This window comes from Chelon labrosus, assembly GCF_963514085.1.
Source record: "Chelon labrosus genome assembly, chromosome: 4".
Classification (NCBI taxonomy): domain Eukaryota; kingdom Metazoa; phylum Chordata; class Actinopteri; order Mugiliformes; family Mugilidae; genus Chelon; species Chelon labrosus.
The window spans coordinates 17,953,858-17,977,296 of NC_140340.1; the positions used below are offsets into that span (position 1 = coordinate 17,953,858).

General features: G+C 40.2%; 1 protein-coding gene across 1 annotated transcript; it reads right to left on the bottom strand.

Moving 5' to 3' along the window:
- Positions 1 to 484: 484 nt before the first annotated feature.
- Positions 485 to 23,369, bottom strand: igfn1.1 (immunoglobulin like and fibronectin type III domain containing 1, tandem duplicate 1; the record flags this gene model as incomplete). The annotated part of the gene is made up of 23 exons (XM_084542939.1): positions 485 to 1,758; positions 1,852 to 2,178; positions 2,658 to 2,954; positions 3,068 to 3,260; positions 3,357 to 3,442; positions 3,669 to 3,977; positions 4,097 to 4,225; positions 4,334 to 4,513; positions 5,297 to 5,593; positions 5,739 to 6,032; positions 6,202 to 6,343; positions 6,511 to 6,635; positions 9,365 to 9,632; positions 9,723 to 10,204; positions 10,305 to 10,577; positions 10,810 to 10,978; positions 11,057 to 11,170; positions 11,279 to 11,462; positions 11,567 to 11,600; positions 12,741 to 12,840; positions 12,929 to 13,071; positions 15,644 to 15,763; positions 23,321 to 23,369. The coding sequence occupies 23 exons, from the start codon at positions 23,367 to 23,369 to the stop codon at positions 1,754 to 1,756; spliced, it is 4,320 nt and encodes a 1,439-aa protein (XP_084399065.1). The 3' UTR covers positions 485 to 1,753.
- Between the last annotated feature and the right edge of the window lie 70 nt (positions 23,370 to 23,439).

The window sequence follows — 23,439 nt, forward strand, 5'->3', positions numbered from 1 at the left end:
TTTTTTTGGGGGTTTTTTTCTGACATTGCCCTGGTCATATGTGATTAAAAAGAAAACAAACCAAACCTCTATGATACCAGAACACTAACAAGCCACCATTTAGTCTAATGTCTTTTTAGACTGAACCCTAACAGAAATAAGAGCAGTTATTCCAGCACCTCAGAGAAACTGAGAAGTGTCACCCTGCACTTGTCAATCATGATTTGCGCATGGTGCAAATGTTGACCCGCTCTTCTTCAGTGACTCTAAACTTGGACTGATGTTTGACCCCCCCACCGCCCCAAAAAAATATGCTCAGAGACGTAACACAAGAAGACAGGGCATAAATTATTCACATAAACCTGAATGAATGTGAACATGTGAACAAGTGACATGAATTTTGACACTTGCTATCTATGTCAATTCTTGACCCAGGGCTCATATGTGTAATAGCAATATTTATAAATATTTAAACAAATGCATTTAAATAAAACACACATCATAATGCAGTATGAAATATTTATTTACACCAAACCCACACTCATTTTCGTATCTTTACATACAACAAGTATATGTAAGAGGCCAGAAAGTTTTTTTCATTTATAATTTGAGGGAAGAGATTATCAATCCACAATTGTGAATAAATTACGATTTCGACTCAAGAAATTCTAAACATAGGGAGGAATCTAGCAAAAAAACGTAAAGACACAATCAGCTTCAGGCCAGTACCTTTAACACATTTAAACTCAGTAAAACACGGCTATACATATTTTTGCTGTTTAGCATGCATATGATTATACAATGCCTGGCCAAAAGAAAAGTCACTGTGGATTTAACTAAGCAAAGAGGTATGAGCCTCCTATTGGATATATTTACTGCATGGGCGGTTATCTTTCAGCTGGCAACAAGTTATTTAACCCCAACTGATGCAATGAGTAGCTTCTCATTTCTTAAACAACCATGTCTAAAGACTTATCCCGTGGTCGTGGAAAAGATGTTGTCTGTTTGTGGAGGGTCAAATTATTGGCATGCATCAAGCAGAAAAAACATCTAAGGAGATTACAGAAACTACAAAAATTAGGTTAAGAACTGTCCAACACATTATTAAAAACTGGAAGGATAGCGGGGAACCATCATCTTTGAGGAAGAAATGTGGTCAGAAAAAAATCCTGATTGATCATGATAGGTGATCACTTAAACGTTTGGTGAAATCAAATCGAAGAAAAACAACAGTAGAACTCAGGGCTATGTTTAATAGTGAAAGTAAGAGCATTTCTACGCATACATTGTGAAGGGAACTCAAGGCATTGGGACTGAACAGCTGTGTAGCCTTAAGAAAACCACTAATCAGTACGGCTTCAGTTTGCTAGGGAGCATAAAGATTGGACTCTGGAGCAATGGAAGAAGGTCATGTGGTCTGATGAGTCCAGATTTACCCTGTTCCAGAGTGATGGGGGCATCAGGGTAAGAAGAGAGGCAGATGAAGTGATGCACCCATCATGCCTAGTGCCTACTGTACAAGCCTGTGGGGGCAGTGCTATGATCTGGGTTTGCTGCAGTTGCTCAGGAGCTGTGACTCATAAATTATTATTAATAATAATAATAATAATAACACTAACAATAAATGCTACCCTTTGCGAGAATATGCAGTTAAAATAGTTGATGACCTAATAGGAAGGTATCACCAACAAAAAAACACATTTGCACCAAGTGTGAATTAATGGCAGCCTGGATTACGCTAGGGTTTTTTGTTCACCATGTTCAATGTGATCGTTTATTCTGGAAAGAGAAGATGCAGGTATTAGTTAGTATAAGACCACTGTACGACAGGTATAATTTGTGTAAACCATAGTAAAACCATTAAAGACTTACCTCTGACTGTGAGTTTAGTGGAGCTCTCGGCCCTGCCCAGAGAATTCTCTGCAACAATTTTGTACTCCCCGGTGTCTTTACTTCCGACCCTCAGTATGAGCAGAGAGCAGACTCCACAGGTGTTGGAGATGTAGTAGTTTGTGTTGGTATTCAGACTGATATTGTTGCGCAGCCACGTCACATGAGGCGTCGGATCCCCTTTTACAGCACAGCTCATGTAGCATTCATACCCTTGAGGGGCAGTGTGCATTTTCAGTGGAACGAGGAATTTGGGAGGACACTGTAGATCACAGACCTTTGATTCTGGAACATTCACAGTGAACTTTTCTGGAAGAGAGCAGATATGCATTGCATCAAATTAGGAATGTGTTTAAATGTATAATTTAATTGGAACAGTGTGGTACATTTTGTTGATGTTTCTCTGCAAGAGCTTTTCATATTTATGCGGTAAAACAGCGTAGAAGTAATACTCATATTCTGGAGTGTAAGCCATAAAAACATAATTCAGAGGCACTCGGATGGTGTGGATTGCATCAAATCAAACCCGACATATATTAGCCAAATTAACTGGGTGAATATCAACAGAATATAATGTGGATTTCCACAATATGAAATGAATCCAGAAACAATACTGTATATAGTCTCAGTACAATGCCCTATAAAATCAGCCAAAGATATATGTGAAATGAACAGATAGTTCACTAATAACTTTAATAGTTAACTGGTGCTTTTGCTTAAGGCTGTGTCTTGGTAGAAAATGTAGATATCGGCCTAATGTTAGACAAACCTAATAAACATTTCCGTACCTTTTTTGCAAGTAATGAGCCACTTGGTAGACTCGGAGGGCTTGGAGGAGCCCATGTCGTTCTTTGCATAGACCCTGAACTGGTATTCTCTTCCCGGCATGATGTTGCAAGCTGTGAATTTATTGTTGAAGATTCGATCTGCAACCGTGTGCCACGTCCTTTTGTTCGAGTCGCGCTTAGTCACCATGTAGTGCAGCCTGTCATCACGTTTCTCATCTGGAGATGGGGTCCATGAAACGGTCACGGTGCCAGGCACGTTTTCATCGAGCTCCACGGGGCCTGGAGGCTTAGGCTCATCTAGAGTTCAAAATACAAGTGATGATGTTGTTGTTTTTTTTATCTGCATTACGTGGAAGAGTAGTCAAGCATTTTCACAGGTAGAATATATTGCAATATTATACCGAACTCACCTGTGACTCTGATTTCAATGCTGAATGTTTCTTGGCCAACAATGTTCTTGACAATGATGGTATAGATTCCAGAGTCTGAGCGCTCAGCAGAGGTAATCAGAAGCTGGGATGCTGCTTCCGCATTACTGATGGTCACTTTTTTAGGCACTGGTGCTCCATCTTTCAGCCAGGTTACATCTGGCCAAGGGGAGGCCTAAAAAGAATATGGAAGTCCAGTTTTGATTTGCAAGACAATGAAAAGTGATTATTATAAATGTATTTACATGGATAGAATATTTTACCAAATTACCTCAAAGTTGATGTTAAATCGTGCAGAATTTCCTGCTCTCACCACCATGAAACTCTTGATTTTGGTATCGGTGAACCGTGGCCTCACTACATAAGCAGCAGGAGGAAAGTTGGAATAGAGAAATAAAAATCACATTATTTCAGATGCATCTGTTCCAACATAATTCAACCACTGACACCAGCTAATTGAACTTGATGATTTTCTACGTGCTCATTAATGTGTGTTGGTTGCAAATGATTGTAATGCTAATATTAAATACAACAGTTTGACACACTCTATTACTCTAAGTAATATCTAAGTACATTTTCTTACCGGGAGGGGGCATGGCGAGGATGTAATTATCCAGTTCCTGTGGCTCTCCTTCTCCTCCATCATTAACAGCAATGACTCTCACCCAGTACATGGCCATTGACTTCATGCCTTTCACTGTATACGAAGTCATAGTTATTGGATTGGTGTTGCAGCGATCCCAGTCCGTGTTTTCCGCGGGCCTGATCTCCACAAAATATCCCTTGGCTTCATCTTCAACCTCCTTAATGTCCTTGGGCATGGTCCAAGACAGGGACAGGGTTGTGTAGGTAGAATCTGTCACTTTAAAGTCAATGACTTTACCAGGTGGCTCTGTAATCAAAGTCAATCATTATTATTATTATTATTATTTTTTTTTTTTTTTTTACACTACTGCCTCATACGGTCTAAAAATGGCTGCACTTTCAAATTGTTTCCAAATATCCACCTACTTTTAGGGTCTCTGGCAAACACAAACTCAGACGGTGTACTGAATTCCCCGGCTCCAGAGTTATTGATTGCAGACACGCGGAATTCATACTCCATTCCCTCAACCACATCTTTCACGCCAAATCCTTTGCCTGTATGGAAGATGTCAATTAAAGCAGACATCCTTATAACACCACGTTTGTGTTTTCAAGCTCTCATAACATAATCAACGGGAATTAACAGATGAACAATCGTGTAACCTCTGATCATCTCATCGGGTGGGTTGACCGGGCCCCACAGGTTGCTGCCCTTCTTGCGCTTCTCAAGGTTGTATCCCAGAATGTTGGTTCCTCCGGTATCAGCAGGAGGAGACCAGGAGAGGTTGATGCAGTTCTTGAAGGCAGTCACAACCTTTGGTGCTGATGGAGGTCCAGGGTATGCTGTGTGCAGAAAAGATTAGAATTGCTGTCATTTCTAAAATAAAAAAGTAGCATTTCTCTGTAGAAGAATGGATTTTAATCTTGGAATAATGCATAGCGGGGCAAAGTTCTTTCGGTTGTTTTCAGGAACTTGACAACGCTAGAGGCATCTTGAATGATTATGAATGACTACTTGGCGTTACATGTGTCTCCTTTTTTGTTCTCAGAATTGTTACTAAGCAGATTTTGCTGTGTACAGAAAAGATTAGGATTGCTGTCATTTCTAAAATAAAAAAGTAGCATTTCTGTGTAGAAGAATGGATTTTAATCTTGGAATAATGCATAGCGGCGCAAAGTTCTTTCGGTTGTTTTCAGGAACTTGACAACGCTAGAGGCATCTTGAATGATTATGAATGACTACTCGGAGTTACATGTGTCTCCTTTTTTGTTCTCAGAATTGTTACTAAGCAGATTTTTATTGAGAAAAGATTTATTCAGTAGGGTAAAATGTTCTACAAGCAAGCTATCCTGCTAACGGTTAGTAGCAAGATCGGAAATTGTTTTTCCAAGTAAAACGGTAAGATGTGCTTTCTTAATCAACTCCTGTTGCCAAGCTATTTTCTTAATTCTGAACTCTTAAATTTGCTTGAGTTAACCAACGTTTATCTTGACACAATTTTCTTTTTTCATATGCACTGAAATCCACTGATTGAAGTTCCATTTGCAATTTCACCATTAAGGCCCTCTCCAAATAGTGGTAATTTATAAGATAACGACATTTCAATCATTTTGATGTGAGCTCACCTTTTGTACCAGCTTGAATGTCCTCTGTCTCAAACATCTCACTGGTGCCCATTTCTGTCTCCACTCTGATACGATAGCAATACCTCCTGCCGTGGTCCACATCAGTGTCCTTGTATGTGGCATTTGGACCAATGGGTCCCACCTTTTTCCAGGTGTTGCGGCCGACTTGTTGTCGTTCAAGGATGTAGTTTGCTATCTTGCAGCCACCGCTGTCTTTTGGGGGTCTCCACTTGAATTCAATACCAGAGGAGGAGGCTTCCACAATCTCCAGAGGTCCCATTGGAGGAGTGGGTTTGTCTGTCCGAAGACAAAGCGAACAGAACATTGGTTTGTACCTTGAATTTATACATTTAAACACATATATTTACTGTAATGTGTTTGCTACTCACAGTGTAAACGCACACAAAATACAGGAGGAGAAGTGTAGTTGTCTTATACTTACCCAGTACAATAAGCTGGCTGAAGGCCTCAACAGTGCCAAACTCATTTTTGAGTTTAAACTTGACTTCACCACTGTCTTTGCGCTGCAGCTTGGTTAGAAGCAAACGACTAGACCCTTCTGAGTGCTCTATCTTGATGTTCGACTCATCTGAAAGCTCCTCGCCCTCAAGGTACCACTGAACCTTTATAGGTTCCCGTCCAATATAAGGCAATTTGAAAGTAGCCTTGTGTCCTTTTTTCACAGTTACCGGAGTTTGAAATGCTGCAAGTTCCTCACTGTCAAATCGGGGTGGATCTAAAACAAGTGATAAAACATACAGACATTTTCAGCACTGTTACGCTGTCTTGTGATGTTCATTAGATAAACGCAATTCATTTTTCATTTCGACCTGCAGGCACTCCCTAATGAATGATGCAAGCCCGGAATGCAAGGAAGTAATTTATTGGAGGCAAAATGTTTTTACCTTCAACTACAATCTGGGCCTCTGTCTTCCTCCCATCTGCTTCAAATTTATATGTTCCAGCATATTCCTCTGCAACTTTGTGAATTTTCAGCCTGTGGAAAGTGCCATCTTTTGAAATCGTCAGACCCTCAGATGATTGAATCTGGACAAAGAAAATAAAAACATATTACAGCAATGCAACGAATACATACAGTCATATTTGAATCTCTACAAATATATGATAAGAACCACTGCCTATTGTGCCTTGTTGCTGCACTTACTACCAAACCTATTCGCCAGTTGATGACTGCATTTAGCCCCTGCACTCACCTCTTCTCCATCTTTATACCAGATTCCCACACAGTCTTCACTGCTCACTTTACACTCCATCTCTGCCGCTTCTCCAATAATGGCTTTGCAGTCAGAAAGCCCAGCGTGAAAGTGAACTCCTGGATCTGAGGGTTTACCAACCAGTAAGTTAGTGAATATACACGTCCAGCAGCTTACCACCTACACACAAGGTGTTCTTGTTTAGTTCTTTCAAGATTTTGTAATTGTGACTTTACAATTACAATGTTTTCATGCATCCATGTAGTGTGTGCATGAATGCATGGTCTACTCACTTGCATGTAATCCAAGTGTGTACACACTTACCTCGCTTTTGAACCAAAAGAAATGTACGTCTTCTTTCTACATTTCTGTTGATCTCATGCATTTTATTATTTACTCATAAAATACGTCAGAAAATGTCATATTTGATGAGACTGTATTCCTTGTCTGTAAGGGATGTAAGAGGAGCACATTTTGCATGTATTAGGAACTTGATGAAGACTTCATCTTTGTCAGTGTGCAGCTCAGCCGTCTTGTTTGCTAGAGAGGACTTCTTCAACATTACGGAGCTGAACTCGTGGCACAGCTCATAAGAGTGTCTTCACGGAGTCTTTCATTTGCCTCTCTTCACTTTAATTGTGAAATAAAGACAGACTCTTAAGATATAAAATGCCCCACTCAGGACTGACATTTCCTTGGTTAGTGGAAGAATTTTTCATTCAATCTGACAGGAATTCAGTCTTCAGTGAAATGGAACTGGTTTAGAGCATCGTCATCCTCCGAAGGTCAGCTCAAGTTGTCTTCCATCTTCCGGTTACGTAAGAGTGTGTCGGCACGCAAGTGTTTCAGTTGCATCAAGCTCGCGATCAGATTCTGCAGTTGCTCATTTAAATAATTGACCTCAATGCACCGACTCATCCTGAATTAAATACTTAAAAATGCAAGCAAGAATGTTAACACAGATGCACACAAAGCACAGATGCGCACGCACACAAACGCACGCAAACACACACACGCACAGTCTTTAAATACACAAGAGACACAGGTAGACACAGTAAACAGTCTGCTGATATCCAACCTGTAGGTCAAAGAAATAAAATGATATAACCATTAAATAATAAATAAACTATCGCAACAAGTGAGGAAATAATTATACTGTGTGCTATACACAAAAAACACTGGTGCATGAAATTTGATTAGCATTTCCTAAAGGCACACTCAAGGATTAAAGCCACATTGTGATCATTCTAAAAGGCCATTTAACCAATTAGAGATCAAATGTATCCTTCTGCTCAGTGGTCACACATTTCTGCCCTTAACCCTCAAACCACTGGAAAAGTCATCCACTCATCAAATGACTTTGTGCAGCGACAGTGCCTCCCATGCAGAAGTTAATGCAGCACCCGCATCTTACCACTAACTGTCTCCTCGATCAATGGGCCTTGTCGTGCACGGCCTGAATGTCTGCCAGCTGCTGCTGCTGGCCCACCACCGTCTGCACTCTCACCATTTTCAGGAGATTCATCACTGCCTGCTGCTGGCCCGGTGCCATTATCACCCCAGACATCTCTTGCTTCTCTGCTTTTTTCTTTTCAGTTTTAGGGGATATCATCGTAATTACCATCAGTCCAATGTTTCTCATTTTCTCTTGGATATGCCTTACAAATAACATTAATGAAAACAGTAACAATGACAATTAAAATGTCAACGTGGAGCAAGAAACAACAGCAGCAACAGCGATAACAAACTTAAGCGCAGAAGTAAAGGGTCATAGAAAAGGGGATATCCAACTTTCATCTCGTAAGTATCATGAAGATGGGTTCACTGTACTCCTTCATTCATGAACACAGTATCAGCAGGGGGAGACCTCACTTCTTAACTACCTAACTATATGTGTTGGCTAGTCACCTTTTCCATTTACCCTCTACATAAAAAACATATACATGTTATTCATAAGAGCATGAAGACAAACGTGTCTACAGACATGAAAGCAAACATCTTACGCACAAAACACAACTACAGTATAGACATATTTATGTTTAGTAATGGTTAGATTGAAGATACTGCAGAATTTCGCATAGCATGATGCTATACTACTGGGTTTCTCACATGTGGCACAAAAACAACCACATAAAGAAAAAAGCCCAAGGTTTTCAGTTATTTGCGGCTTGAAAACCGTATAATTTGTTAATGTAGCTCTAGCAACTGCAAGGATTTCCAAGAAATAATACTAATCCATAAGTCTTAACTCATGTCACACATTCCAGATAAAGCTCTGTCAATGAGGCTGACAAGACGTTTCTGTAGTATGTCTTGAAATCCACGCGCTTTGAGCTAGTTGTACAGCTGGCGCAGGAGAGCAGCGAAGAGCTTTGTATGGTTTTTAAGTTGGTCAGTGTTTTACACAGTTGTTGTTAATGCAGCTAATGTGCCTAAATTAGCAAGAGTTTTGAGTAGTGATGTCAAAGTCATTTTCATTCCCAATGACTTTAATAGTCAGTAAACGGTCTGCCAAGCATGCCATCTTTGACAGCTCTTACCAACAACAGGTTCTTCAACCTCCACATTTTTCTTTTTTGGACGCTTTCCTTTTTTTCCAGATTGTTCACCTTGTTCATCTGTAGTTTCTTCATCATTTTTATCTCCTATTAGTGCATAATAAATAGCAGTTTTTTACAGAATGGACTTCATCAATATATCTAGGCTCTGCTCTCATAAATCCATTCTCCTGTTGATTAAAGATATTGATTAAATATTATAGATAAGTACTAACATAATAAACAGGTATTGTAAAGTGTAGCTTAGCTTAGCATTGCTATTATCAAAATCCAATTAAATAAATTAAATTTCTTACCTATCACCGTATCCGGTACGAGTTGACCATCTCTCACACGTTTCCTGCGTTCTCCACCTTCTCCACCTTCTCCACCTTCTCCTTCCTGTCCACCTTCTCTTTCCTGTCCTCCTTCTCCCTCAAATTCTTCATCAGAATCTTCAAATGAATCATAGTCCTCTTCTCCAAAACCTTCACCCCCTCCCACTCCAGCTCCTGCTCCAGCTCCAGCTCCTGCTCCAGCTCCAGCTCCTGCTCCTGCTCCTGCTCCAGCTCCAGCTCCAGCTCCTGCTCCTGCTCCAGCTCCTGCTCCTGCTCCAGCTCCTCCTCCAGCTCCTCCTCCAATTCCTCCACCAGCTCCGCTTCCACTCCCATCCACTCCTCCTCCAGCTCCTGCTGCGCCTTTTCCAGCACCTGCACCTTCGCCAGCTTGTCCTCCTTCCCCTCCTTCACCTCCTGCCCCTCCCACACCACCTGCACCGCCGACGCCTCCAGCACCACCTGCAGTGGAGCCTGCCCCCGCAGCATCACCAGCTCCTTTTTTCTTAGTTTTCCTTGGAGCTCCATCCTTGCCAGCTGCTGCCTTCTTTGCCCTTGATGCAGCCTTTGCCGCAGCCTTAGCTGCAGCTTTGGCCTCATCCTCTCCCTGTTTAGCTGCTTGTGCCTCCGCTCGGGCAGCTGCTTCTGCAGCTTCTCTTTCTGCTTGGGCTTTCTTGGCAATTTCTATTTTTTCTTCCATTTCTTTCTTATATCTTTCTTGCTGTTCCTTCGCTATTTTCAGCAGCTCTTCATCGCTACCCCCTCCAGCCATGGTAGTTTTGCGAGCTGCCTTCTTGCCCTTATTGGCAGGATCTTTGTCAGCTATGAAAAAGAGATTTAGTTCGAGGGTAAAATATCTGCACGATACATCCTATTTATGTAGTTTCCATTCACACAATCATCAAAATAATAATTTTCTCACCTTCAACTACAAGCCATGCATTGCAAGACTTGATTCCTGCCACAGCAGCGTAGATACCGGCATCCAGTGGCATACAGTCCCGCACAATCAACTTGTGGATAAGCTTATCTTCAGATACAGAAATTTCACATTTCTCACTGTTGGACAGCGGAGCACTTTTGCCAAACCACTTGATCTCACTCAGTGGTGCAGTTAGGACGCACTGAAAGAGAGCATCCTCTCGTTCTTCTGCCTTGATCTCTTGTATTTTGACTGCAAAGTCGACTTCGGGAACTGCAGGGTTTCAAAAAGACACAGAAATAAGACAAACTCTTTAATCTCTTTCATCTATGTGAGCCATTGTTTTCTAAAGAGCTCATTCCTCTCTGGATCACTTATAGCTGACTTATCTCACGAGTTATGATGAGTTCCATTATCAAAACAAGCTAGTTTATCAGTAATCCCCAGAATGAAGCTGAATTAATTTCAAAATAATCTAATCTTTATCACACAGTTGAAGACATACCTTTAAAATCTGTAGAGAACACATTGACACCCCCTACATCCACTGAGTAGAGTCCAGCATCTTCTGAACCCAGGTTTTTAATCGTGAACACATATTTTTTGCCAACTTGTTTCAAATTATGCTTCTTCTCATCCACGCCTTCTTGTGTGAAAGGAACCATGACACCGTCCTGCAGGATTAAGGTGCTTGTTAATATTTTAATAGTAGATTTTAAAATGTATACTGGAGTAAGTAGTTCAGGCCTCACCTTGTAGAGGAAAATCTTGCTGCTAGGATCCTTCAGGTCCATATCCAACTCAATTGTCGCACAGTCGTCACCACTGACCTCAATGTGTTTTAGTGTACTGATGTGTGACACAAACTATGGCACAGATGAAAAGGTTAAAATACAAATGTTGAAGTGCACGCACTAGAAAGACACCAGACATGATGGCGAACTGAATAGAATGAGTATCACTAGATCGTGTACCTCAGCGATCTCTTGTTCTCGCTCTCTTTTCATCTCATTAAGTTTCTTCAGCATGCCACGGAAGTCTGTGATACCAAACTCACAGCAGATCCGCTCGTAGTCTTTCTTATCTGCACTAAGCAGTATTTCCCAGACCCTCTCCTCCGGTTCCATTGGCTTTGCCTCACGCGTTCCATCGGGATTACTGCACAGTGGGGAAAAAAAATACATAGATGTCAAAGAATCACAGACAAATAAAAGCAGCAGTTTATTTTAGCAGACAAGCATTGTACATTTCTTTTTACTCACCGTTTTTTAAGCTTTTTCCTGAAGTCTGCTGTATCTGTGAAACCATAATGAAAAACTTTTTGTCTTTAACTGTAGTATTAAAAAAACATATTCCATTTAACTTTACTGATGGTTACTATATAAGACATTCATAAAGCAATAACAGAAAATGGAAGGAAGTATCCAGTTGTATCTACTGTATTTTAAGACTACCCAAGACTGCATTCTTTTTTATCTGAAACATTAGGATACAGTGTCTCCAGTGCTCGGACCATAGACTGTATATAAGTATGGACAACACATCCCCACGTCCTTGCATTGGCCAAACTGACGCTATTTTCCCGGGGATACGGGCAGCGCCATCTTGAGAGTTTGAAGCCAGAGTCTGTGCTGTACGGTCAGAGAGTGGAATAACTAAAACAAAAGTTCTCCGAAAAATAGACACTTGAATATGCATCAGTATTAAATTAACTTCCTAAAATGACTGAAACCATCATTAAAAAGAATTATTTGACGTGTACTGTCGTGTTTTAATTTGGTCAAATTCCTTTGAGCTTTCCTTTCAACAAAAACATAGCCTCATAGCAACAGTAAGCTGATCCTCATTATTTTTTTTTTTTTTTAATAATTTTACAAAAAGTTGTAAATGAGTCTCAGTGCACAGTGACACTGTGCCAATGTGACAGATGCATCGTGACAGGCAGATTTTTCCAAATAATTCCAATTAATTAACACACTGACATCTATATATGTGATGTACCAGAAAGAAACGAGCAGCATTATCATTCCAAGTATTGATAGCTTCTTATAGTTTGGCTGTGGCTGAGTCATATTTGTATCTGACAAGGCCAAGGACATTTTTTTTTTCTCTCTCTCTTTTTTTTTTCTTGTTTTGTTGTCTTTAATATTTTAATATTTGACACAATAGCCAACAATGTGTTAAATATAAATATGCTTTGTTAGTACACCACCATGTTTTAGAGTCAGAATATATCAAAAACGCACCTTCGACTTGAATCTTTTGAAGTTCCTTTTCTTTAGAAAATCCAACTGTGAACGAACAATTCAACAAAACATTAACATTTTATACCTCAGCAAATATATACCAGCTCATCATGAAGGTAGTTAATGCGGCTGTTATCTAACACACGTGAGAAGGTGATTCAGAGAATAGGGGGAATATAGGAAACCCTACCCTCAATAACATTCAAGACAACGGTGCAAACAGCCCTTCCATATTCATTCGTTGCAAAACACTTGTAGGTGTCAGCATCCTCGGGGGTGACCTTGGGGAACTAATGGAATGCAAACAGAGTTAGTGTCATTTTTATTATCTGTGAATGCATGGTAAGTTCTTGGCATGGTACCTTGGATAAAGCTTACCTCAATGGTATGTTCATGAGACACCTCATCGTACTTTTGCAGGCACACGTCAGGATGAAAAATTATTTCTCCATTTGCTCTGCTCCACGTCACCGTAGGTGTTGGATCGCCCACTATTTTGGCTTTAAAGACGGCCAATTTGCCTGGATTGGATTGAATTGAGGAGTTCCTTATTAGTAACAAATTGGTCACTTCAGCATTTTTAATAAGAATCCTGCTTCAGATGCAGGCCACATTTTCATACCTTAACTTCTTGCAAATAATTTTAGAATTACCTGAGATGCTGTATATCATAGATTCTCAACCGGGAATCCGCGGACCCCTAGTGGTCCGTGGTGTAATTGCAAGGCGTCCGTGAAAATAAAATATCTTTTAAAAAAGACCCTCTGGCATTCATAGAAATGGCATTATTTTATTCAAATGTGACTGAGAACTTTATCTACCTAAACTACATTACTTTTTTTCCTCTAATTCCATTTCTTTCACAAGTCTAATTCATTGTATTTAAATGAGAGATCTCGCGGCCGTTTGCATTGTTAAAGTTACTGCATGATGCTGTCAATTTATATATATATACACACACACACACACACTGACATCTTTATATATATATGTATATAGATGTCAATCAAAATCATCTTTGGCTTGTTTAAAATTAACCTCTAAAACCAAAAATGTAGCGTTGTCACAGATCACATATATCTGAGTTTATGGCCATTGGCCACTTGTTCTCGATGATGTCATCATGACACCACGTTACCAGTAGGAGTTTTTAAAAAGATGTCATGATGACATCATCACGTTATCAGTAGGAGTTTTAAAATAGGAGTCATTTCTAACACTCACTAATAGTTTGGAGGTTGGGCTGGAAGGTTGGGCTGGAAGCCTCCTGAAGCCACCAAGCTAATGCAAATGGTGTAGCCCTCAGCCAATCCAGTGGAAGGCCATTAGTGGCCCTTATAGTATTGTTATACTATATTGGCCAGGTTCTTGTGCCTTCCTGGGTTCTCTCTGGGTGGTCCGGCACCCTCCCACAGTAGGCAGTAGGGAAACCTCATCATGTCACATTCTGCTGAGGTCATGACCTCCATAATGTCACCTCCTCCTCAGGCCCTTATAGTATTGTTATACTATAATAATAGGCAAGTTCTTGTGCCTGCCTGGGTTTTCTCTGGGTGCTCCGGCACCCTCCCACTGTCCAAAAACATGCACATCAGGTTCATTGTCGATTCTAAAATTGCCGGTAGGTGTGCATATGTGAATGGATTTTGGTTTCTTAATGCCTGATAGACTGGCGACCTGTCGAGGGAAACCTCATGATGTCACATTCTGCCGAGATCATGACCTCATGATGTCACATTCTGACGATGTCATGGCTCTGATTAGTCGTTCAACCAATCGGAGCCATTCTGTTGTAAACAAATATTACTCCATGGCACACAGATGAGTTGCTCTTACACTATCACCACATAAACAAACAGTTTGATTGGCTCAGCAGATCTTTGCCCGAGCATAATCACTTTATTTAAAGCACTACGAACATCTACGAACTATGAGTGTTTACAGTAAGCTCGACAAAATTATAAAACTAGTCCATTACATCACTGCAGATTCTGTGTTGCCCAAGCACTCGTCATGTTGCCAGCTATTTCAAAATGAACTGCAGAACCAAACATATACACAGATCCTACTACTCCCATGATGTACTGTACCCAGTTTGTACTATATGCTTCCAAAAATAAATGACACCATCGGTTACCCAATTATTAAATAATAATAAATGAATTTATTTATTTATTCCCAGGCCGTCTCCTGCTCTTTGGGGGTCGATCAAAAATATGCAGGGGGTCCAGGACCCCAAAAAGGTTGAGAACCACTGCTGTATATAATAGATTTTATTCTACTTTGTGTTTAAGTTCCTATTCAGCACTTAGCCCACTACTTTAGCTCCAGTAAAGGACTTTAAACTCATCAGTTTACATGTTTGGGATTTGACATTTGCAAAGAACATAAGACATATTTCATAAATGTTTGCATATTTATTCCTGTGACCATGTACATAAAATAATTTGACTGTGGCTGTAGTCATTACTTGTACTGCTGTATACTGTACATTTAAGGTTCCATTTAAATAACTGCATGTATTTATCTCCTTTATTTATCAAAGATACAATTCTGCTGCAAAGAAGAGACACTTTGGCTGCTTCCATTGATCCAAATAAGGAACTGAGGCTGCATCTAATCATGCATTTTGTTTAGTGTGACTCATACTTTATCCCGCAAATATACAGTAATTTTGGAGAAATGAAGGCAACACCATCTTGCTCAGTGACACTTCATGTAGACAGAATGTAGCCTGATGTAGTCAGACTCTATTCTTATCAGAATGGGAGTCTGGCTATGGCAGGCTACCTACCTGTCCCATGTCACTGGGATTTCATTATGGGTCATGTTTCAGCCGGTACAGGGAAAAAAAATACCACTGCATGCAATTGTATTGTCCAACAACTAATCAGTTCTATTTTTAACAAACTCAGCCAAACTCAACTTTTCACCCTTAAAAGTATTGTGGTCAGGGGAAGTTCCAGCTGCTTTTCAGGCTAGACTAAAAAATCGACCCACCAACTATATACAGGTGTACTCTACAGAACGTACGGTGCATTTGAGTATGTAACCCTGCATAATCCTATATAAGTCTGCTTGTTAAAGACTTACCCTCTTGAATGGTCAGAGCGATGGGCTTTCGAGTGAAATCTGGAGTCGACATTCCCTCAGGAAGTTCCTCCATGAACTGCGTTATCATGACACCGGGCACTTTCGACTTCTTCCGGATGCCTTACCAAATAAAATCAAATCAAAAGTAACAGTTAGACAAGCTTAATATTTCTAAGGGACCGTGTAAAGCTTGTGAACTCTGAGGAGCCACCTCTGTGAAAGAAAGGCTGCCTAAGACAGTTTACTCCAAACTGTAAATACCCAGACAAGGTAACCAATAATGTTTAAACATGGTCACAATCAAATATATGGGTCAAGCTCTGAAGAAAGAGCATACTGTGATGTGAAAATGCCACAATATCATAACAAAATCTTATATAATAGATGGCAAAATACCAAAGTAACAAAGGGCATAGTTTCTCACCCAGGTAATTTATAAAATACTATTCAGTTAGTTGACCCTGCGGTTGGTATGTTAAACATCCTTTCATAGAAAATCCCATTGCTCTATTTGCATGAACAAAAAAAAAAAAAAAGAGTCAATTTACATTTCCACCTACTCTGCATCTCTAGCGTGTTGGCTTTGCTCTGACACTGCACCCTCGCAGCATATTTAACATGGAGCTCGCATAATGGGAAATGCATACTGTGAGGTCAACAGTGGGGCATAGGGAGGACACTCTGTAACCTTTTTTACAGTGACTCTATAATTCATGCCCGGAGTTGGGTAAAACCGCAATTTGTAGAAAAAAAAAGTTTCATGTTGTATTTCTACTACTTCATGAGCCTGTTGAGTTGTTGTAACAGTGAGTGTTTAATTCCAGTATAAGCATGCGCCCAAAGTGACTGTATTTATTTACGCTTCAAGCCCAATTGTTATTATATTAATAAATTCAGTGTTTTTGCCATAAACATCGGTGTTTATGTTGTTGAAAAAGTGAGTGGAAACCTTGAGTAATGTTAATTGGAATATAAGACAAGTCATATTTTGATTTTAAGTCAGTTGGTGTCTGGCAATGTGTGTGAAGCCCTGTTCAGATCTGGTATTAATATTTGTCCTGGGTGATCGGGTCACAAGTGGGCTGTTCCGACCATGTTATTGACACCTAGCGTTCAACACGTATTGTGAGACGTTATGACTTGTAACATAGGCTGTATCAGTTGAGCCTATCCCAGCTGTCATTGGGCGAGAGGTCACCCTGGACAGGTCGCCAGTCTATCACACCTACGGCCAATTTAGAATCACCAATTGACCTAACCAGCATGTCTTTGGACAGTGAGAGGAAGTATTTATTCTAGTTTATACTAATTTATCAGTATAGTTGTTTAACAGCAACAAAGATTCTCCCTACTAATACACACATAACTTTCAGTACTTTTTTGTCTCATTCGTAATAGCAGTTGTTGAATGAGGTAAAACTCCCTTCACGCAGAGGATGTCAGCTGAGCAGGTGGTCTGTTAACATTGGCTTGTTCACACTACTGAACCACCTCCAAATGTGGTCCCAATGATCTCAAATGTATCTCAGGTGTGTTCACACTTGTACTTAAAGCCAGTTCTGATCGGATCACTCAGGACGCATTTTACTACCAGGTCTAGACTGGTACTGATATACAGTATAGAGATATGACTGAAACTGTCAACTGAATGTGGTAAACTGAAACTATATTACAAGAAGTGTGTTGCATTGTGTGGTCTTTAAACAGCATCTGTAATTCACCAACATATTATAATACGTATATTTGTTCCTTTTTGTGAGCGCCGAGAAGAGGGCAAACAGGCTATAAATGTTCAGGAAAAAGTATGAAATAAAACAGGATTTGCCCTCTGCTGTTACTGAGTCTACAGGGTATAACCCAAACCTGCAGGGTCCAGCTTAGCTCGTGTATTGAGTTGTGTCTTCGGAATCAGGCATTCGTGCACACCTTAGTGCTTTGCATAGGTCCCAGCACCCCTGAGAGTGCCAATATGAACTAGCAACTCTCGAGGAGGGCATCACTGAATGCTGATCGCGTGGGTATAGCTGGTCCAGAGATCCCTGGTCTTTAATTATTTTCAGTTGGCATGAAAGACCTGTAATAGGCAGAATATTAACTATAGAATACGTGGTTTCAGAAAGAAGACATGAGCAGAGTGCCCCAGCATGTTGCAGTCTGAAGCGCATTAAAAGAGGTGAATTGCTTGCGGCAGTTGCTGCTGAACTGTACGTCCAGTATTATGTGGAGCAGAGCGGTGATAACATTACATGGGTTTTACTGCTGTTAACAAGCTGGATGTCCACACTGTGGAAATGTGAGGATGACATTATTAAAAGCAACATGTTTGCATGAAAGTACTGATCAGCCTTTGAATGTCCACCAACAATTAGAACTGCATGTTTAAGCCAAGCATTGATGTCACGGGTCAGTCAGCCGAAAGTGCTGAATATATTTGGCATAAATTTGGTGCAAAAAGATTCCTAAGACCCCTTTCCTGTCAGTCTGGAGAAGACTTACCATGACTTGTGTGCTTGATAACAAGTGTTCATTTTTCTAATGTTGTCACATAGCTGCCATATTGCTAAGCATGTACGTGGCGGCTAAAGATCGCTAAAATACTGAAGACTACTAATTCAGTCCTTCTGTCAAATACCTGCAGCTAAAAATATCTGCTACTGTCATATTTTTAAGAGTTGTCTACAAAAAAATGCTGTGAAAGATTGCTTTTTACATGCCTGCTTTATTTTTGTTATTTTATTTTGCTTGTGTATCACATTTAACAAACTTGTAGATGGGCTTTATGGGGATGAATTGCTGGCTTTCCTGACAAAGCAACGGCTGAAATTGTGCCGTTCATTAGAAATGAAAGTAGCGTCTAGAAGCCTTCTTCTTTTTTTTTTTCTTATATCCTCCTACTTATTTATTAATTCGTGTAGAGTGTGGTATATGCTGCACTAAGTACATCTATGGAAATACACAGGCTGGTACTCGAAAGAACCATACAATATGTGTTTTGTGCCTTGGTCACGTAACATTTACCACGACACTACAGAGACCTGAAAGAAACGTACAAAAGGTATTCATGGCTGTTTAAAAGTGATCATCAAGACTTAACACGCTGTAGGTGAGTGCTGTTGCTCTCTGTCCTTTCAGGTTTCCATCTATCTAGCTCTGATAAAAAAAAAAAAAAAAAGTATGTTTTGTCCTACTTGTATGAAGCACTTCGGACTAACTTTGTGTTTGAATGATGTAATTACACCTGCCTTTTCTTGAAAAATGAACAAATGAACAAAATAATGAATGTACAGTCAGAAAGCTTTTCCAAAACCGGATGACTCTTCAGCATGTTCCCGCTGTTGTTATTGTGGTGACGCTTCTCCTTATCCATAGCCAGTTGTCAGTGTTGGACCGCTGGCAGTGGTTCAGTATGTAACTGAAATACCCATAAATGCAGAAATCTTGTGTATTTAGATCTGTCACTGGAGGGTTTTCTAGACAGCAGGTTTAGTGAAAGTTTCTTAACCTGAAGTTGAGGGAAACTCAACAAACCCTGAGTCTCCCTCTTGCCGAGCTGCCTGACAAACCTCTTCATTTACTCCCTCAAACTGTTCGTGTCAAAGTGCATATCAGAGCACATCATTCTGCAGGAGTTTGGTCTGGAGAAAAAGATCAAAATCCCTGCTGGATATTAGTTTGGTATCTGGAGTCTACTTTAACTAACATTTACTGCTCTGTGATCTGCCAGTGTCCTCTATTTAAGATTAGAAACAGTCTCTGACCTCACATTCAAGTATTAAACTCATGTTCAGCTCAGAATATACCGTCCATTTTATTATTAGAGATTTTAGATATTTGAGCTTATAGGAACATTTCTGAGTGATGTCGATCGTAGTACAGCTGAAAAGAATATAGATTCACATATAGATGAGTTTGATCTTTGTTTTCATCTCCTGTTGCTGCTGTCTATGCCTCCGTCAGGTTGTGGCTGAATATTTAACATAGCCATCTAAATATTATCATTATCACTGTCTGTCTCCTATTTAGGTGACAAAATGGTGATTTTGCCGTGAAATTATATATACTTTTGCAGTATTTGGCAGTAGAGAGGACACTCCAGGGGAAATTCACAAGCCACTCAGATCATCCATCTCTGAGTAGTTAATCTTCAGCCAAACACTAGATCTCTCAGAAGTGAGGTTCAAAAACAAACCTCCTATTACTACATCTAACGAAAGGGAAAGAATCTTCAGAGAACGAGATCTTCAAGATTCCCACTTAATGCAAAGTCAAATTTCAGCACTTTATCATCGGTTAAAGGGGAACTACCATTTTTTTACAACCTGGACCTTATTTCTGGCATAAAATACGATTGTTTCCTCACCCATATAACTTTGGTGTCATTTGGAGTCATTCGGACGATATTTAGATCCGCGTATATCCATATAGTGGGAGTGACTGGGCCACGCAATGCGGCCTCTAAATAACATTTAGAGTCCTATTGCTGTTTCCTGTTGAGTCCGGAGTTACGCAGCCTCTAAATAACAACGGGGAATAGCACTAACGTATCATAACAAAATATTGGTGAAATGAATGAGTTTCGAGGCAGATAATGTGTTATTTAGAGGCTGTGTTTCGTTGCCCCAGTCACTCCCACTATATGGATATATGCAGATCTAGATATTGTCCGAATGACTCCAAATGACACCAAAGTTATATGGGTGAGTAAACGATTGTATTTTATGCCAGAAATAAGGTCCAGGTTGTAAAAAACGGTAATTCCCCTTTATGTAAATATAACCCTGCTTGATGTCACTGGATTAAAATGGAAGCTCTGAACTTTATTTTTCCTGTTGACACGGTTCATCATTGCATTGGAGCTTTTTTTTAAAATAAAAAAACTGAATGGAACTAACTGATCATCTGTTCAGACCATGGGTCGCGTTAACCGAATATAATCCGTCATTGACTGTTTTTTTAAAACTGTGACGGAAAAATCTGAAGGCCATCTGTCATTTTGAAGGATTGCAATTCACACCCCTGACCACTTGGTGGCGAGTGACATTACTAATTGGCTCTTGTCTCTAATCGCAGTTTGCATTCCAAACATCGCGGAACTTTTATCAGGGTACAATTTCCTGGCACACCGATCATACTGATGCACAGAGCTCGGCTAACCATAGACTTATATACAGTCTATATGTATATATGTCTCTGTCTATGCAGCTAACGGCTACCAAAATGGAGGAATCGGACGTTGCTAGGACTGAAGAGTTTTTGTGCAAATTGAAAAAGTACTTAAAGTTAATGGAATTTTAATGAAAATTAAATGGTATTGAATTGCATTATTATCATTTAAAAAAATTAGATTATGATGGGGTTTTTATGACCCTGTCAGTCAAAATGACAGACAACGAAAAAGTCTAATGCAACCTCTGGTTCAGACAATGAAAACTCTCAGCTCAGGATTCAGTCTCAGTGTTTTTACACCTGCTTTCTTGAACATATCCCTGGAGTACAATCAATTAGCCATAGGGTATTAACAGCAAAGATGTCACCTCTAGTTTCTGTGTTTTAAACCAAGTGAAAGACTGGTTGAATATGCCATTCTGTTAACAAGTTTGATACCCCAGAACACTGTGTACCTGTGATTACCATTCAGCAATTCTTACAGGAATAAAAAAATATTAAAAAGACACTGAAAGTTGAGTGAGGTTTAAGGACTTCTGGATGTCCTGCGTGTCGTTCCAGCAGATTACTTTGAGACCTCAGTGTTCTCTGTGTTAACTTGATATCCCATTGTTCTCTTGGAATTTGCATTTTTCTCTCTTTGTGTGTGACAGTGGCACGTGGGCAGACATGAAAAGGTCAGAAATCTCCGGGGAATAAAGAAAGGTTAACTCCAAGGGTTGATTCGGTTTGCCTCTGTGTTCATCGTGTAAGAGTACACCCCCTAATGCAATTTACTAGTAATCTTTTTACTGATACCAAATTCATGCAGTTTAGAAGTAGGTACCCACATTTACAAGTTAATTATGTTTAAGCTTGAAGATTTCTGCGATTTTAAGGGGGCACTGGGTTGGCCTGTCAGATTAGCTTAAATTCCGGAAAGATTCTGCCATCCCATAGAAATGTCCCTGTAAAGCAAGTTCATGTATTGAGACTGACATATTCAACAGGGCTAGTCAGCGTTTCAGTGCATGTTTGAAACGTGGCATTTTCTTTTCCTTTAAATTGCAAGCTAAACTAGACACATGGCGATCAACCGCAGTGCCCTCTAGCAACAGCCTGTAGCTAGTATTCATATGGAGGTTGGTGAAAACGTCACAATGAAATGCATCTCTTGTGACACTGAAAGTTATATCATCCGTTTCGGATGACACCTTTCAAGGAGGGATGAAGACCACGTCATACATGCAGCTCACCCAACATGGAGTCATGCATTTACAGGAGGTGAATCGTTGGTGTGATTCGTTTTTCCTTTTCTCGCATACCTTTGTCGTCTGGGTGAACTCCCTCAGAACCGTCGACTTAACACGCAACATGACAGCGGGAGAGGGAACAGGACAGGTAAATATTAATCCTGACAAAAGCACCATGGCAGGTTGGAACTTCGACAGGATTATGGACACATAATAAACATAACACACCGCAGTAATACAGTATATAACCCAGGAGAGGAAAGCACACATACACAGAGCTAGAGCAGAACAGAATGTTCAGAGACGCACCAAACAACAGAAAATGGTTAGTCATGGACAAAGATAATACACTATGTTAGCAACGTGGTGTCGCAGCAACAGATAAATAGTTGCGCTGCGCAACTGTTTAGATTAGCTTGCTTACACATTTTCTCATAGCAGACATCTCAGGATGATTCCTGCGCAGTGCTTGAGAGAAATTATGCGCAAATGCTCAGTGAAAATCAAGGAAATTAAACTCAAACCTTCATTTAGTCTTCAAGTAAACAAGTATACCATTTTATTTTCAATTGTATCTCTGTAGCCGCAGTTTCAAGTTTGTTTAGCATTGATCCTCTATGACGATTTCATCGATCATCCTTGGTGCCGTCGGCTGCACACCAGTGTAGTTTTTCACACAAGTGACAACATACTTTTGTTCAGTGATTGCCTCTGTGATGCCTCTGATCATTTCTTTGACCAACATCCTCAGAGCCATCTCTTTAAGAAGCCGGGGAACGCGATAGCCAGTGTCACAACAAAAAGAAGTCGCAGCGTTCAAAGTAAGGTTGTTGCTGCTTCGTTTTGAAGACTACAGAAATATCATTGAAGAGTAGCATCGCTTCCCCTGTCAACAAACTAAAAGGGATTCTTGAAATCATAGATGATAATGCAAAGATGTGATATCCTGATAATTATTTGGACTGCTTCCGCTGAACATGAGACGAAGCTGTTGTGGTCATCTCCATTTTATCTGATCAGAAATGTCCAGCAGTCTTCAAAAAAAGAAGAGTTTTTTATTCCCAAGACGAGACACCAACATGTAATCTGACATGGCAGTTTTCCTGAGTGGTTTCCTGTCTTGCTCGTTCTTGAGTACAATGTCAGATGACTCCTTACTTTGTACAAGGGTTGTTTGTACACTGGAGAGCAAATGGATCCTGTTCATCACCGCTGCTATGATTAGAGAAAAAATAGGCAAGGACAGCTGCAATACCAACCTTTGACCGACTGCACTTACCCGCCTGCCCAGCGGCAGTTTGATCGGTCACCTTTGACCTCTTCCACATCTTGGTTCCCTCTTGAGCTGCTCTTTCAGAAGGCTCTGCAGCGAAAAAAGACAGAATATAAAAGAAGAAA